The sequence below is a fragment of the Oryx dammah genome, unplaced genomic scaffold (genome assembly GCF_014754425.2).
Source record: "Oryx dammah isolate SB20612 unplaced genomic scaffold, SCBI_Odam_1.1 HiC_scaffold_25, whole genome shotgun sequence".
Classification (NCBI taxonomy): domain Eukaryota; kingdom Metazoa; phylum Chordata; class Mammalia; order Artiodactyla; family Bovidae; genus Oryx; species Oryx dammah.
In genome coordinates this window covers 85327446-85343734 of record NW_024070209.1, presented here as the reverse complement: position 1 = coordinate 85343734, position 16289 = coordinate 85327446, and the positions used below count along the sequence as shown (strand labels likewise).

The 16289-nt window shown below is 49.6% G+C and overlaps 1 protein-coding gene across 3 annotated transcripts in view; it reads left to right on the top strand.

Moving 5' to 3' along the window:
• GREB1 (growth regulating estrogen receptor binding 1) overlaps nucleotides 1-16289 on the top strand; it is a 70846-nt gene that overhangs the window by 41977 nt on the left and 12580 nt on the right. For all 3 annotated transcript variants that reach the window (XM_040224782.1, XM_040224781.1, XM_040224783.1), the window contains exons 19-24: nucleotides 277-476; nucleotides 2213-2302; nucleotides 4499-5106; nucleotides 7937-8039; nucleotides 11973-12131; nucleotides 13094-13236. In XM_040224782.1, coding sequence (XP_040080716.1) covers nucleotides 277-476; nucleotides 2213-2302; nucleotides 4499-5106; nucleotides 7937-8039; nucleotides 11973-12131; nucleotides 13094-13236 — 1303 coding nt within the window. The remainder of the gene's footprint in view (nucleotides 1-276; nucleotides 477-2212; nucleotides 2303-4498; nucleotides 5107-7936; nucleotides 8040-11972; nucleotides 12132-13093; nucleotides 13237-16289) is intronic.

Genomic DNA, 16289 nt, shown 5'->3' with positions numbered 1-16289 from the left:
CCACTTTGTCTAAGGTCCTCTTGCCATGAAGAGGCAGGGCTGGAACTCAAGCCTCGTTCTCATCTGACCGGAAAGTCGGTGCTCTTTTGATTCCAGGCAGCACAGGGCTAAGTACCCAGTGGACTTTGGTGCTCAAGGCTCACAGTGCGCTGTCTGCTTTTCCACTGGCCTGAGTCCTGGGGGCCTACCGAGGCAGGCCGGGTGCTGGTCCCTGGCACGCAGCGGTGCCTCCTGGTAGAAAGCTCTCGATAGATCCCTTCTTCCGCCTCCTCCCAGGTCCCTGCGGTACTGTGACCTGCGGCTCATAAACTCCTCCTGCCTGGTGCGGACGGCCCTGGAGCAGGAGCTGGGCCTGGCCGCGTACTTCGTGAGCAGTGAGCCTCCTCTGGAGAAGGGCGCCCGGACCGAGGCCTTGGAGAGTGATGCAGAGAAGCTGAGCAGCACAGACAATGAGGATGAGGAGCTGGTGACGGAAGGTGGGAAGGCCGGTCCAGGCCCCTGTCCCCACTCAGGGTGGTCCTTGGCCTGTCTGCTGGTCGGCAGCTCCCAATGAGAACCATCTAGATAACATCTTTAGGGAAAATCCTTCAGTGATTTCATATTTTGCTTCACCTCCCCCTATTTTTGGAAAAGGAAATGGCAACTTGCTCCAGTATTCTTGCCCCATGGACAGAGAAGCCTGGCGGGCTACAGTCTATGGAGTTGCAAAAGTCAGACTTGACTTAGCCACTAAACCACCCACCACCACCCATCATTTTTGGTGGTGTGAGAATATGGAAATTCCATCAAGTTCTTTGAAGCTCTAAGATTCTTAAAAAGTAGGAAGAAAAACGGAGATTTCCTAGGGATTAAGTTCATGCCTTGCTTGAACTGCTGGTGGAATTACTGGCTGGTTTAAGATTCATTCGCTTATGTCTTCTGTGTGAATTCACAGGAGGTGTCCATTATTGGGATTTATGGAAACAGGCCAATTTCGTCTGCAGACATGAGAGTTTGACACCATGTGTTTTAATAGGACACATAAATCAGGGCAGTGCAAAGCATCTGGCTGTCGTCAACAGGACAGGGAGAAAAAAATTGAAAGCTGCTGCCGTGAAAGTACAGGGCATTTGTGGGGTTTGGTGTAGTGGAAAGTGAGACCGAAGGAGAGCCAGCAGACCAGAACGCCTCTTCCCTGCCCATCCTCCGACTCTGGTTGTATGCGTTTGGACAGGTCACGTCACCTCTTCTAGCCTCAGATGACCCATCTATAAAATGGGGAGGAAAGACCCTCCTGGTGCTGTAGAAGCTTTTCACAGGTGTGGGTGGGACCCTGACATGAAATTGCCCATGGAATGAATCCACACTCTTGGCATCTCCTGACCCACCTTTCCCCTTTGCACCTCTTGGCTTCCGGCCCCCATGCTGCCCCTTGAGCTTTGGCCGCACTCATCTCATGGTTGTGCCCTGCTCTGTCACCTCTGGGCCACACAGTTGCTCTCACAGCCACTTGAGTTCCCTCTGCCCCATGCTTCACCTGGAAACCCAAGCTTGCTGTTCAGAACTGGGGTCAGGGTCATCTCTACCAGGACATCTCCCCTCTCCTGCTTTCTCCTGCTGGGTGGGTGCCTGGCTCCTGGGTCCCAGGTCTGCCCTATCTGCCCTCCTTACTCTAGCCTATAGCCAAGACCCCTGGGCAGGAGCCCCACTAACCTGCCAGTGCTTCACTGACCTGCCCTGCATCGTATACCTGTCTCCTTAGTGCTCCCTCAGAGGAGGGGGCCTGGGGATGTGGATGGATGGGTGGATGGGCTGATGGAGGGATGGATGGATGGGTGGATGGATGGATGGAGTGATGGATGGATGGGCAGGTGGGTGGATGGGTGGGTGGGTAGATGGAGGAATGGATGGATGGAAGGATGGATGGGTGGGCAGATGGAGGAATGTATGGGCAGAAGAATGGATGGGTGGATGGAGGGATGGAGGAATGGATGGGTGAATGGAGGGATGGATGGAGGAATGGATGGGTGGATGGATGGAGGAATGGATGGGTGGATGGATGGATGGATGGATAGAGGAATGGATGGATGAAAGGATGGATGGGGGGATGGAGGGCTGGTGGGATGGTTGGATGAGAGATGCTATATGTGAATGCACTTTTTAAACTGAAGTGCTAGGGTAACAGATGGTACCACGATTACTAGGCCTCTTCAGTGTGTGTGTTTTGAAACAGGCTCCACGTTGGAGAAGCGGAGCCCTGTGAAGAGAGAACGATCCCGCTCCCACGACTCCGCGTCTTCATCCCTCTCCTCTAAGGCATCCAGTAAGTCTCCAGGGGATAAAGATCCCTCGGTTGGACTGTTTCGGTTTTCTGAGACTTCAGAGACTGAAAAGAGATTCTTTTCAACTAGAACTGGAAAGAGAAGGGGTCTGTGATGAACTGGCCTTTCTAGAGAGTAGGGGCATCTTTCTGGACCAGGGTGGGGGTGATTCTGGAATTATGAGGGGTTTGGGCTGTGGTGGCTGCTGTCCCGGGAAGAGGCCCGTGCTGGGTGGTGTCAGAGGGCCACCCCTCGGTGCTCTGCAGGCAGCTGTTGGTTTGGGGAATTGGGGCGAGGAGCTGGGTGAGTGTTGCTGTCGAGTCTGAGGGCCGAGAAGCAGACACAGAAGGCTTCGCTGGGGGAGAAGCAGCAAAATTTATCAAGTGTCCACTGAGCCCTGGACCCGCCCGCACTTGGGCGGAGGAGTGGGGAATGTGGGTCCTGGGGGTCGCCTCGGCCTCAGGGGAGCAGTCCGGGGAGCATGCGTTAGACAGATCACATGTCCTCTCACCGCAAGCGTTTATGGAGAACCTGCTCTCTACCTGGCTTGGGGCACTGAGGGACCCATTAGATACACACCTGCTCGCAAGGAATTCATGGTTCCTTTGGACCAGGCTGTGTTGCAATAGGGGCTGCTGTGTATTTTCTGCACACACATTCACACTATGAGATGTTATGCATATGTATAGGAAGAAGTTTGTCCCAAGTGGGGCAGATTTAGGGGTAGGGGTTGGTCCCTGCAGGTTTCAGAGAGCAGCTGGCCTTTGGGCCTTGAAGGTAGAGGAGGCCCTGGGGTGTGAAGGTGTGTATGGTGCTTGGGTGCAGTGAGTGGTCCTGGGGCAACAGCTTAGGGTCATGGCAGTGGCTGCAAAGGTCAGAGCACACTAGGGGGTTCGGCCTGGGGTCTTCCTTGATTTCTTCTCTTCCATCTCCTCACCAGCCCATGGATAACAGTGGGTCAAGCGGTGAGGATCTCCTTTACAGATGTGCACAGAAGGAGTCAAAAGAGGCCTCCCAACAGGAGCATGGACTCTGTGATGGAAGGAAGGTCTGATGTATAGGCTCGAGTCAGTCAGAAAAGCCAAATGCTACAGCTTTTTCTTATCCTTCTGCCCCAAACAACAGAGGGACCCAGGGCACCAGGGAAACCTGAGGAGTGGATGCTCCAGGCCATTAGAATAGAGAGGTGTGGTGCTTTGTTCTTCCCTGATCCTGGGCTGACAGCTTTCTAGAAGGTTCTGGAACCTGCTGGTCTGTGCAGAGTTGTCAGGCAGAGTAGAATGTCCAGGCTGCCGGCCAGCCTCCCTGTCCTGTGAGGGGACTTTCTCAGAATTCCTCAGAGGACCCTGAGACCTTAGGGAGTCTGATGAGATGCTTCTTGTGGCCTTGGGTACAACCCCCGCATTTCAGAGATGGGGAAAGCCCCACCTTTCAGGAGGTCCAGGGTGAGAGTGGCGCTTGTGGTAAAGAACCTACCTGCCAATGCAGGAGATGAGACAAGGGTTCAGTCCCTGCGTCAGGAAGATCCCCTGGAGGAGGGCATGGCAACCCACTCCAGTATTCTTGCCTGGAGAATCCCATCGCCAGAGGAGCCTGGTGGGCTATGGTCCATAGGATCACAAAGAGTTGGATATGACTGAAGCGAATTAGCATGCACAGGGTGATATAAAAGACGGACCAGGGTGCCGCTCCTGGGTGCCAGGAACCCACACTCACCTTGGCCTGCAACATGGTCCATCGGTGGGGGAGGGCAAAAGAAACACTATGTTTGGTTAGCTGCTGTGGGTGCTGCATTTTCTCTCTTGAATTCTTCTGGAAGCTAAAGAGTCGAGCCTTTTCAGTCCTGTGAGTTTTGCTGAAGCAGAAGCACTGCTCTGCTGTGCAAAGGGGAGATCTGAGCTCTGGGACCCACCTGCAACAGAGCAGGAGGTGGGCTGAGCACTGACAGTGAGGGTCTGGGACAGATGGGGCTGAGGGTGCAGAGGCTTGAAGGGGCGTGTGGGGCCTGGGGAGCGGTGCTGGCTCTCTCCCCGCAGCACCTCTGGGCTTTGTCAGAAAGACAAAAAGTCCATATTTAACCAGAAGGGGAATTGCCTTGACAGAAATTCCCATCATTGCAGGTAAAGGGAGTCAGTGCTGCAGAAGCAGGAGCTGAGGGGGTGGATCCCAGGCCCTGACTGATAGGCGTCTCTCTGCAGGCTCGGCACCGTGCGGCGAGTCCTCGGCCGGACCCTCACAGGGGGAGCAGGCCCGGTCCCCACCGCCCTGCGGCCCCTCAGAGGAGGCCAAGGTCCCTGGAGAGAGACAGAGGCTCCGGGCAGCGGGGGGGCCACCGTCGGTCATCAGCAGGCACAGCCCGGGGCTGACCCCACAGCTGGATCCCAGCCTTAAGAGCGGCCAGCGGGGCATCCAGGTGTCGGCCCTGTCGGCGTCCTCCTCGGGCTCGGCCTCCTCACCGGCACTGCCCACCGCCGGCCCGCTCATCCTACAGGCCTCCCAGTGCTCCATGACCAAGGCCTGCCGGCAGCCGCCCGTGGTCTTCCTGCCCAAGCTGGTGTACGACATGGTCACGTCCACGGATGGCAGCGGCCTGCCCAAAGCCGCCTCGCTCCTGCCCTCACACTCGGTCATGTGGGCCAGCTCCTTCCGGCCCCTGCTCAGCAAGACCATGACGTCCACGGAGCAGTCACTCTACTACCGCCAGTGGACGGTGCCCCGGCCCGGCCACATGGACTACGGCAACCGAGCTGAGGGCCGTGTGGATGGCTTCCACCCGCGCCGGCTCCTGCTCAGCGGGCCCCCCCAGGTGGGTGCTACCCCTTGCGCCTGGGCTCCGCGGGGGTTGGTGGTGGGGGCTTGTGTGCACACCCAGAGGCTGGTTTGGGGCTGAGAGCATCCCAGAGCATCCCTTATTCACATCAGCTGTCCCCCAGGCGGCATCTCTCGTGGCCCTAAGGGGGTGGGTAGAGGGACCCCAGTTTCCTCCTTTGAGTGATGTGGGGCTGGAGAGGTTCTCTGCGGGTCCTTCTTGCTTATTCAGATTATGGTTCTGCCTTTCCCACGTTACTCCATTTGGTCCTCATGGCCAGTCAGGGCAGTTCCCCCTCACTCTGACAATGGAAGCTGACCCCTGTTTCTGTCCTGCAAGATTTTGGTGAAACAGAACAGGGAGGCAGGAGGCCTGTCTCCATCCCCCAGCTCATTGTATTTTTCTGACAATGAAAGACAGTTTCACCTGTCATCATGGCAGGAACCTGGGTGTGAATGTCACGGGTTGCGAGCCTGAGATGAGGATGCACGAGGTTCGTACGGGGTCTCGGGAGAGGGGCTCAGCCACACAGAGCAGGGGTGCAGGGTGGGCCCTGCAGGGAACTGCCTGGGGCTGGATTCAAACTAAAACATCGCCTTCCTCCCCCGGGCCAGTTCCAGCTCTCTCTTTGCCTCAGGGTCCTCATCTGAGGATGAGGAAGCTAATAGCTGTGTCACAAGAACAGGAGCTTTAGACGAGAGTAATGGTAGGGCACCTGGAACATGTCAGTCTGACCCCTAGAAAGCACTGCGATTGTCTCCGTCATCATCACTGTCCCCGTTCAAGACACGTTTCCTTTTCACTCACATGTTTGTTTCTTTGTCTGGTACCTACCCCAAGAAACACAGACCCACAAAAACATGTACAAAAGTGCTCGTTTTTGTGTTACGTAATTTTCAGTAGTTAAAAAACAAACTGGAAACACCGTGAGTTCTCTTGGTCAAACTTGATTGAATGTACTTGGGCACAGGGCTATCATACAGTTCAGCCACAGAAAATTTGAGCTAGATCTTGATACACTGACACTGAAAGTTCTCTAAGATATCTCCATTTTAAAGATCAAGTTGCAGAATAATATATACATAGGGTCATATTGGAGAAAGCAATGGCACCCCACTCCAGTACTCTTGCCTGGAAAATCCCATGGACGGAGGAGCCTGGTGGGCTGCAGTCCATGTGGTCACTAAGAGTCAGACACGACTGTGCGACTTCACTTTCATTTTTCACTTTCATGCATTGGAGAAGGAAATGGCAACCCACTCCAGTGTTCTTGCCTGGAGAATCCCAGGGACAGGGGAGCCTGGTGGGCTGCCGTCTATGGGGTCGCACAGAGTCGGACACGACTGAAGTGACTTAGCAGCAGCAGGGTCGTATCAATTACACAGAAAATATATGTATCTGCATGTGTGAAAATATCTTCAAAAATCGCTGACAGGAGAGCTGTCAGGGAAGGGGGCTGGAATCTGTGACTATTCTACTTTATTACTGGGCTTCCCTGGTGGCTCAGACAGTAAAGAGTCTGCCTGCCATGTGGGAGACCTGAGTTCGATCCCTGGATTGGGAAGATGCCCTGGAGAAGAAAATGGCAACCCACTCCAGTATTCTTGCCTAGAAAATCTCATGGACGAAGGAGCCTGGCAGGCTACAGTCCATAAGTTTGCCAAGAGTCAGACATGACTGAGCAACATCACTACTTTTTTACTGATCTGTATTTCTTGCACTTTTAGATAAGCATATAGTACTTTGTGTAATTTTTTAAAAAGGGGAAATAAAATGTTTTTTATAAAGGAATCCTGGTTTTTCCATACCCTCATCTTACTGAATGTTATCAATCTTTAAAATTTTTGCATTTTTGATAGGGGAAAATTATTTTGTATATCATAGTTTTATTAGTAAGGGAGAATATATTTTAATATCTGTATTGGTCACTGGTAGTTCTTTTACAATGACTTTCCGGTTTTGTCTCTCTTATTTATTTTTCCTTTAGTCCATTTGACTTTTTTTCTTTTGCTTTGTTCTTTTAGAGTATAAATTTTAATCCTTTGTGAATTATATGCATTGTGAATATTTTCTGTAAATCTCCCCCTGGTTGTATTTCATATTTTCGTTTTGGAAGTTAGTTATTTCCATTCATCAGCCTCTGTTGAATCCTTCCTATGAACCAGGCATTAAGCTGAGAACTTGGAGAGCACATTCTTAGGATGCCAAGGTGGGCAGGAGAGGAGGCCAACCCCCAGGTCCCCTTGTAGCCAGTTGTGACGTCAGTGCAGTAAGACCAATAGTATACTGGCCTAGCGCTGGCTTGATGGGGGTGGGGACCCATCAATACAAGAAGAGAAGGAAGTCCTGAACTTAGGAGGAGAGAGGTGTGATGCCAACCTTTCCCATCTCCCACAATGAATTTTGTTATCCCGCTACAGATACATCCATTAATTAATATAAGATCACAATTTGCGATTGAGCAAGACTTTTAAGGCATTATTAAAATGTCAGTTCATTTTTTTTCTGATGCATCATTTTGTTCAGCTTGTGATGGAGTCCTATTTCTAACAGCTTAAACAGTGTGGCCAATTAAAATCTGGAAAGACATTTGCAATGGTTGATAAGCAGGTGGGTCTCCTGCCCATGGGAGTTCATCTGTCTGCCTGTGCCATGTTTCATCAGGCCACATTTTCCCTCAGAGGTCTTTGCATCCCCCCAGCCCTCATTTTAATTGGGTGAAATGGTTAAGATTGGTGGATAAGTGGAGGCACGTCGGGTGCTCAGCCAGCGCCTGCCCTAAGCATGGACGTACTGATGGTCGGCTCCCACTTCACTGTCCCTGCAGATCGGGAAGACGGGTGCCTACCTGCAGTTCCTCAGCATTTTGTCCAGAATGCTCATTCGGCTGACGGAAGTGGATGTTTACGATGAGGAAGAGATCAACATCAGTGAGTTCCCTGTTGATAAGCCTGGGGACTAGAATAATCTCCATCAGTTTCTCAAGGGACCTTGCTGTGTCTTTCACTTTTAAGATGGAATTCTCAGGTTAACGATCTGATCCCTCCCAAGGGCTTTGGATGGTTTTCATCTTCCCCTTGTAGTCATTTTGCTCAATCCTAGAGTAGAGCCTGGGAGGCCTTGGGGAAGATAAAATTACGATACTAAAAATAACCGCTCTTTACTGAGTACCTTCCAAATGTCAACCACTGTGCCAGATACTTTACATAAATTACCACATTCACTTCAATACCATACCGAGAGACAGATATTGTTAATCCATTTTTCTGCTAAGTAACATGTTCAGGAGCCAGCTCAGGGGTAGCAGAACTGGAACCATATTAGATTTGGTTGCTGCCTCTAGGGAGTTTCCCAGGTGGCTCACCTGCCAGTGCTGGAGACACAGGTTCAGTCTCTGGGTTGGAAAGATCCCCTGGCGTAGGAAGTGGCAACCCACTCTGTTAGTCTTGCCTGGAGAATCCTATGGACAGAGGAGTCTGGTGGGCTACAATCCATGGAGTCTCAGGGCTGAACATGACTGAAGCGACTGGGCATGCGTGCATGCTGCCTCTGGAAAGTGGAAGTGTCCATCAGACAAGAATTCCCTTTCAGACTGCTGAGCACATAGGTCAGCATCTTGGGGCAAAATGAAAAATACATGATATGTGGGGAATAGGCTTTCCTCCTCATTCCCAGAGTGGAGTTTATCCTGCTTAAGGGAAGACTGTCTTTGAACATGTTTCATGCTCGTGTAGCGCACCTCCTCCATTGCCTCTTCTTGCGCCACTCCGGTGGCCCTGAAACAGCCTACTGAATGAATCTGTTGGGAATGAAGATTCGTGTAAGGAGTACGTATTATAGAGAAGCACGCCAGGAGGCTGCACGGCACCTAAGAGCACTTCTGTTGTGTATGTTTAAGGTGCACAACTGGATGATTTGATACACCTCGCATAGTGACCATGTTCATTGCAGCATCATTCACAATAACCAAAATGCAACAACAGCTGTGTGGTGTCAGCAGTTGAGTGGATAGAGAAGGGGTATATACGTGCAATGTAGTCAGCCTTGACAAAGAAGGAAGTCCTGCCCTTTGCACACACAGAACTTCTTCACATACTCTTAACTATGTTTGCATTTTGACTGGGAGAAAATTTAGAACCCAGGAAGCCCGTCTAGCCCTTGATCTTTCCTTTGAAGGAAAAAGGAACCGTATCTACACTCATCTGCACTCTGAGTTTTCCACTGTTTCCCCCACAGTTTGGAACTGTATTGCAGATGAAAGTCAGTGGGTCTGCTGAGTTTCTGTCTCACATTTTGTTGGATATACCAGTGATAAAGAGGATTTGCCTGAACTGTGTTAAAGTTCACAGCCTTATTTTCTCAAATACCCTCCTATTGCTTTGGGTTTCTCTTTGGCAAAATATGCATAATTCCCCTTTTACAGGATGTTGTGAAGATTAAATGATGTTACACATATGAAGCACTGAGCATCTATTAAATACATAATAAGCATTCCTCTCCCTCTTCTATTTTTTTCTCTTATGGACATTTAGGATATATATATATGAGCTTCCCTGGTGGCTCAGATGGTAAAGCATCTGCCTGCAATGTGGGAGACCCGGGTTCGATCCCTGGGTTGAGAAGATCTCCTGGAGAAGGAAATGGCAACCCACTCCAGTATTCTTGCCTGGAGAACCCCACAGACGGAGGAGCATGGTAGGCTACACTCCATGGAGTCGCAAAGAGTCGGACATGACTGAATGACTTCACTTATATATATATATATGGACACATATAGCTATATGGACATAATGTTACATATCAGTTCAGTTTAGTCGCTTGGTTGTGTCCAACTCTTCGGGACCCCATGAACCACAGCACGCCAGGCCTCCCTGTCCATCACCAACTCCTGGAGTTTACCCAAACTGATGTCCATTGAGTCAGTGATGCCATCCAACCAGCCCATCCTCTGTTGTCCCCTTCTCGTGCCCCCAACCTTTCCCAGCATCAGGGTCTTTTCAAATGAGTCAGCTCTTTGCATCAGGTGGCCAAAGGATTGGAGTTTCAGCTTCAACATCAGTCCTTCCAATGAAGACCCAGGACCCATCTCCTTTAGGACGGACTGGTTGGATCTCCTTGCAGTCCAAGGGACTCTCAAGAGTCTTCTCCAACACCACAGTTCAAAAGCATCAATTCCTCGGTGCTCAGCTTTCTTTATAGTCCAACTCTCACATCCATAGATGACTACTGGAAAAACCATAGCCTTGACTAGATGGACCTTTGTTGACAAAGTAATGTCTCTGCTTTTTAATTTGCTGTCTAGGTCGGTCATAACTTTCCTTCCAAGGAGTAAGTGTCTTTTAATTTCATGGCTGCAATCACCACCTGCAGTGATTTTCAAGCCCCCCAAAATAAAGTTAGCCACTGTTTCCCCATCTATTTGCCATGAAGTGACAGGACTGAATGCTATGATCTTAGTTTTCTGAATGTTGAGCTTTAAGCCAACCTTTTCACTCTCCTCTTTCACTTTCATCAAGAGGCTCTTTAGTTGTTCTTCACTTTCTGCCATAAGGGTGGTGTCATCCGCATATCTGAGGTTATTGATATTTCTCCCGGCAGTCTTGATTCCAGCTTGTGCTTCTTCCAGCCCAGCGTTTCTCATGATGTACTCTGCATAGAAGTTAAATAAGCAGGGTGACAATATACAGCCTTGACATACTCCTTTTCCTATTTGGAACCAGTCTGTTGTTCCATGCCCAGATCTAACTGTTGCTTCCTGACCTGCATACAGGTTTCTCAAGAGGCAGGTCAGGTGGTACTCCCATCCTTTTCAGAATTTCCCACAGTTTATTGTGATCCACACAGTCAGAGGCTTTGGCATAGTCAATAAAGCAGAAATAGATGTTTTTCTGGAACTCTCTTGCTTTTTTGATGATCCAGCGAATGTTGGCAATTTGATCTCTGGTTCCTCTGCCTTTTCTAAAACCAGCTTGAACACCTGGAAGTTCACAGTTCATGTATTGCTGAAGCCTGGCTTGGAGAATTTTGAGCATTACTTTACTAGCATGTGAGATGAGTGCAATTGTGTGGTAGTTTGAGCATTCTTTGGCATTGCCTTTCTTAGGGATTGGAATGAAAACTGACCTTTTCTGGTCCTGTGGCCACTGCTGAGTTTTCCAGATTTGCTGGCATATTGAGTGCAGCACTTTCAAGTATCGTTTGTATAAAATATCATATACATAAAACCAATGTATTCCATACTTTGGGGTTGGACCAACTAGAATTTTTTACATTTTTGCCAATAAGCATTTAATGAGCACTGTAGACTACACTGATTATAATGTACAATGATACATGGCAAACGTGAAGACATGGGTTGAGCCAGGAGTCGTGTTGGCATTCAGAAAGGGCAAGCCGGTGGATCTGAGCATTTATAAGCATTTTCCTAGAGGTGCAGTGATAGGAATTGGGCCTTACTGGCTGGGTAGCATTTAGATATAAGAGCAAGAGAGAAAACTGCATCAGTTTCTGCTGGTGCTGGCAACCAGTGTGGTATATCTGAGGGACAGGGCCAGGGAAAAGCACAGAGCACAGGGTTACGTGTATTGGAAGAAGTGGAAGTTAGTGGAAGTCAGAAGAGCAAGCCTATCCCATAGAAAACCCAGCATGAGTCTCTTCCTCTGGATAGAGATAGATCTGAATGCACGCTCTTGCTGAATTAGAAGAATCCTGAAAATGAAACGTGTACCTGGGCATTTGAGATCCCGTGGTAACTTGTAGACTCAGCATCAGTTCCCCTCCAACCATCACCCTTGTGCACGTTTGAAATAACTCCTTCTCACATCCCATTTTGTCACATATCTGTGTTTCTCCCAATCCTGTAGACCTCAGAGAAGATTCGGATTGGCATTACCTCCAGCTCAGTGATCCCTGGCCGGACCTGGAGCTGTTCAAGAAGTTGCCTTTTGACTATATTATTCACGACCCGAAGTATGAGGATGCCAGTCTCATCTGCTCACACCATCAGACCATAAAGAGCGAAGGTCAGATTTGTCAAACTCTTGCTTCCACCTTCTTCCAGAGCATGTGGGAATAGCCTCTTAAAGGGATGAGCTAAATCTTGCTAGTGATGAACACATCTGATGGTGATGAGTGAACCGGCGGTGCCTGTTAGAGCAGTGAAGTCACCACCTCTCTGGACAGGAAACATTCTTCGACCCCATGAAGGAAGACTCACTGCTCCATTAGTGCGGAAAAATGTGAGGATGCTGTTGATGGCTTTTCATGATTGGAATACTCTGAAGATTCTTGTTAATTGAAGAAAAAGATGTATGTTTTTCTATGAATTTGGATTGTTACAACAAAATGCATCTATTTCCCTTCCTGCTCTCGGTCTCTCGTTTTTTTCGCTCCTTCTTTGGGGACCACTAATTTTCACAGTATTATGACCCTGCCGGGTTTCAGGGTCACTGGTGACAAACGTCGGATGTGAGTGGCCAGTGAGATTATAAGCACTGACCAGGCAAGTTCAGTGAATGCAGCGTGAGAGGAAGATACCAGTCTCCTTGTCAGTTCCATCATTTTATCTTCACTGAGCACAGAGCAGAGGCCGTTCACTGGAGCCTCCTTCATGCTTCATGTAGACCTTCTCGAATGGAGGTTGAGTGTTAAAATCTTAATTTTCCTAAGTCGTTTGAAACCCTTGAGGTGATCGTGTGCTTTGCAGCATTTGCATGCTAAGTCAGTGATTGATTTACATTGTCATGGGTCAAATCCTTGAATAGGTTTATAAAACATCCCTAGCAGGATGAGTAAGACGCCATGTGACTGTAGTGTCTAGTTTATCCCACTGAGACTCTGTCCTTTCAGGCCAGTGGAGTCAGCTTGGGGCGGACAGGTGAGAGGCAATCCCAGGAAGCCCTGTTACAGTGTTTCGTTGCCAACAAGCAGGAGGGGAGAGTATAGGTGGGGCTACTGCGCTCTTTAACGCTGGGATTTCGTGCAGACAGAGGGACACACCGGAAGCCGGAGGACCTGTACGTGCGACGCCAGACGGCGAGGATGAGGCTGTCCAAGTTCGCGGCGCACAACACATACCATCACTGCGAGCAGTGCCACCAGTACATGGGCTTCCACCCCCGCTGCCAGGTAGGACGGAGCCCCAGGCAGCCCCTCAGGTGGACTCCAGCGGGCACTTCCACGGCTCTCGGCTACGTGCTTCACCTCGGCTAGCACCTCGGTTTCCTTCTTCTCGCTATGTTTGCATCCCGGAGTCAGGAGGTGGAAAGTTCTGGAAGAAGCCCTTTCGTCCTGAATCCTCCATTCCCTTCAAGCATCTCTGAAATTATTATTGACGCTACCGAACAGTGATTCTCCTGGGGTGACACGTGTATTATTGGCAGAGTTAACCGGCTATAAGTGTCTTACTTTTCTTTATATCTTAGCAATTTCTAGTTAGTTCAGTGCAGCAGACACTTCCTGAGTGCTTGTTATGTACTGGACACAGACTCAGAAGTGAAGAAAACCCCAGACTTGAGGCTCACAGTCTAGGGATGGACAGGTGTGCATAAACAAAACTTCCGAGCAGGCTAAAGCTGGCAGGAAAGCAATATGATTGATGTGTAGACATTATGAGGTTTAAGAGAGAAGTTTGCATTTACTGACCATCTGCTACGTACCAGGCTATGTACTAGGCACTTTTTATATGCCAGTACTTCCCAGTTTTTAATATGATAGAAAATGATATTTGCCCTGGACCCTGGGTAGATGGATAAGACTGCTCCCAGGGCTCTGGCTGAAGCAGTTTATATTCAAGCGACACCTGTGATCCATTCATTCAAGGGGCACTTGGTTAGGAAACCGTGCTATTGAGTTTCTTCTTTAATTCTCATTAAAACCCCACAAGGCTATAGCATTATCCCCATTTAATCAATGACCATACGATACTGGGCAGGGAGCAGGGGAGAAGGTTCTGAAGGATCAGTAAGAGTTTGCCAAGGAGCCAAGGTGGACAGAAGCCAGGGGGAAGGAGCGAATGGCAAGTGCAATAGCAGGGAGACGAGGGGTGTCTAGGGGAATCAGAAGTGACTTTAGTGGGTGTTGATGGAGCTTAGAGTGAAGCCTGGTCCCAGGACAGGAGGCTGGGTGGGTGGGCACAGACAGACCACAGAGTCATCCGTGCTGTGGAGAGGAATGGGGCCTTTGCAGGGAGAACTCTTAGCTGAGGCCTGATGGGGGCAAGGCTACCTTGGGAGGGGGTACTTCCTTCTTTTTTTTTTATTTTTCTATTTTTTAAATTGATTCTTTCAGTCGACGAACACTTGTTAAGAAAATGAACAATTTTTCCAGTTTTTTTAGATATAATTGACAGATAACATCGTGTAACTTTAATGTAGACAACATAATGATTTGATAAATGTATATATTGCTAAATGATTGGCACAATAAGTTGAGTTAATTCACATCCATCAGTTTTGGATAGTCTCTTAGTAGTCCGTGGAGGGGCTTCCCTGATAGTTCAGCTGGTAAAGAATCTGCCTGTAGTTCAAGAGACCCCAGTTCGATTCCTGGGTCAGGAAGATCCCCTGGAGAAAGGAAAGGCTACCCACTCCAGTATTCTTGGGCTTCCCTAGTGGCTCAGATAGTAAAAGAATCTGCCTGCAGTATGGGAGACCTGGGTTCGATCTTTGGGTTGGGAAGATCCCCTGGGGGAGGGCATGGCAACCCACTCCAGTATTCTTGCCTGGAGAATCTGCATGGACAGAGGAGCCTGGTGAAATGCAGTCCATGGGGTCGCAAATAGTTGGACACAACTGAGCGACTAAGCACAGCCTTGTGAAAGTTTGTGGGGGCCTGTGGTCTGGTTCTCTAGAAACAGATGGAGGGTAGGATTTTACACTTAGAATTTCTTTTCATTTCAGACGCAGGCAAGGAAAGGGGAGTCAGGATCAGCTGGAGCTGATGGGAGACAGATAGCTGTGCAGCACCCAGGGATGCAGGACAGCTCTTATCAGTCCATACCTGCCCCAGAAAGGCCTGAGGGTGACAAGGGTTCCAGCTTCCTCTGTCTGTCCCCTTTGCAGAGGAAAACAGCAGATGGCAGCTTTAATTTTCCCAAATCTGCCTGGCCTTGAGCTTAGCTGCTACTGACGTAGCTAGCACCTGTTTCCTCTAAGCAGATTTTTTTCAAATGATGCAATTGTACTCTAGACAAAAAATACATATGAGTGGTTTTTCAAAGGATTAAAAATGATCAGAAATCCTATTTGCTGCAGATAAACCCTCCTAACATTTCTTCCCTTGGAGATGAAGTTTTTCTTTCAAGGCAGAGAAAAATATAAGTGAAAACATTTTCTTGATCTTGAAATGTAAAGAATGCAGAGACTCGAAGGGCTCAGTGCCTGGTCGCCTCAGGGTCTGCAGTGAATGAGTGGACGGAGCCTGGAGGAAAAGAAGGAGGAGGGCAGGTCTGAGCTCTAGCCCCTGGGGCCAGCCTCTGTGTAGGTGGGTCGGGTCTGGGGCCACACTTGCAGGGGTGTGAAAACCAGGTCCCCTGAGGACACGGGCACACGCTGACTCCCTGCTGACAGGTCACTGCTTCTGCTGTTTGGTTCTTTCTCCTCATTGCTCATGGCTCCCCTGGGAGGCTGTCTTAGGAAATTCCTTGTTTATGACCCTCTTTGCTCCCTCCCCTGGTCAGATTCTGTTTCTCCCTCATCTTGACTCTCAAAGCAGAGCCACAGTCCGTCAGATGTCACAGCCAGCACGTCCTGGCCCGTGTCAGCCCTGCCCTGGCCCCCGTGGCTCCCCCGGAGGGCATGGGACAGACCACCTGTGCATCTGCAGGGGCAGCCGAAGGGAGAGGGGTCGGTAAGGCCCTGCTGTGGATGCCAGAGCCGAGGTCTGGAGGAGGCATACCTCTGGCCAGGGCTTAGCCGGGCTGGGAGGTCGCACCAGGAGCAGTGGTAACTGGGTAACAGGAGGACTCTTTAGACAAAGTGGCTGGAGGTGAGGCTAGACTTAGGGATAGGAGTGAGCCCAAGACCTCTGGATGTCTACCGTGGGAGTGAGAACCTAGGATTATTCATTGGTTCCTGAGTCTGGATGTGGTGCGTGAGACGGACATGCACAAGTTTACACAGTTATTGTCTTCTGCTGTTACACAGATTAGCTGTGATGGGAAAATAATCTTTGTTGAAATT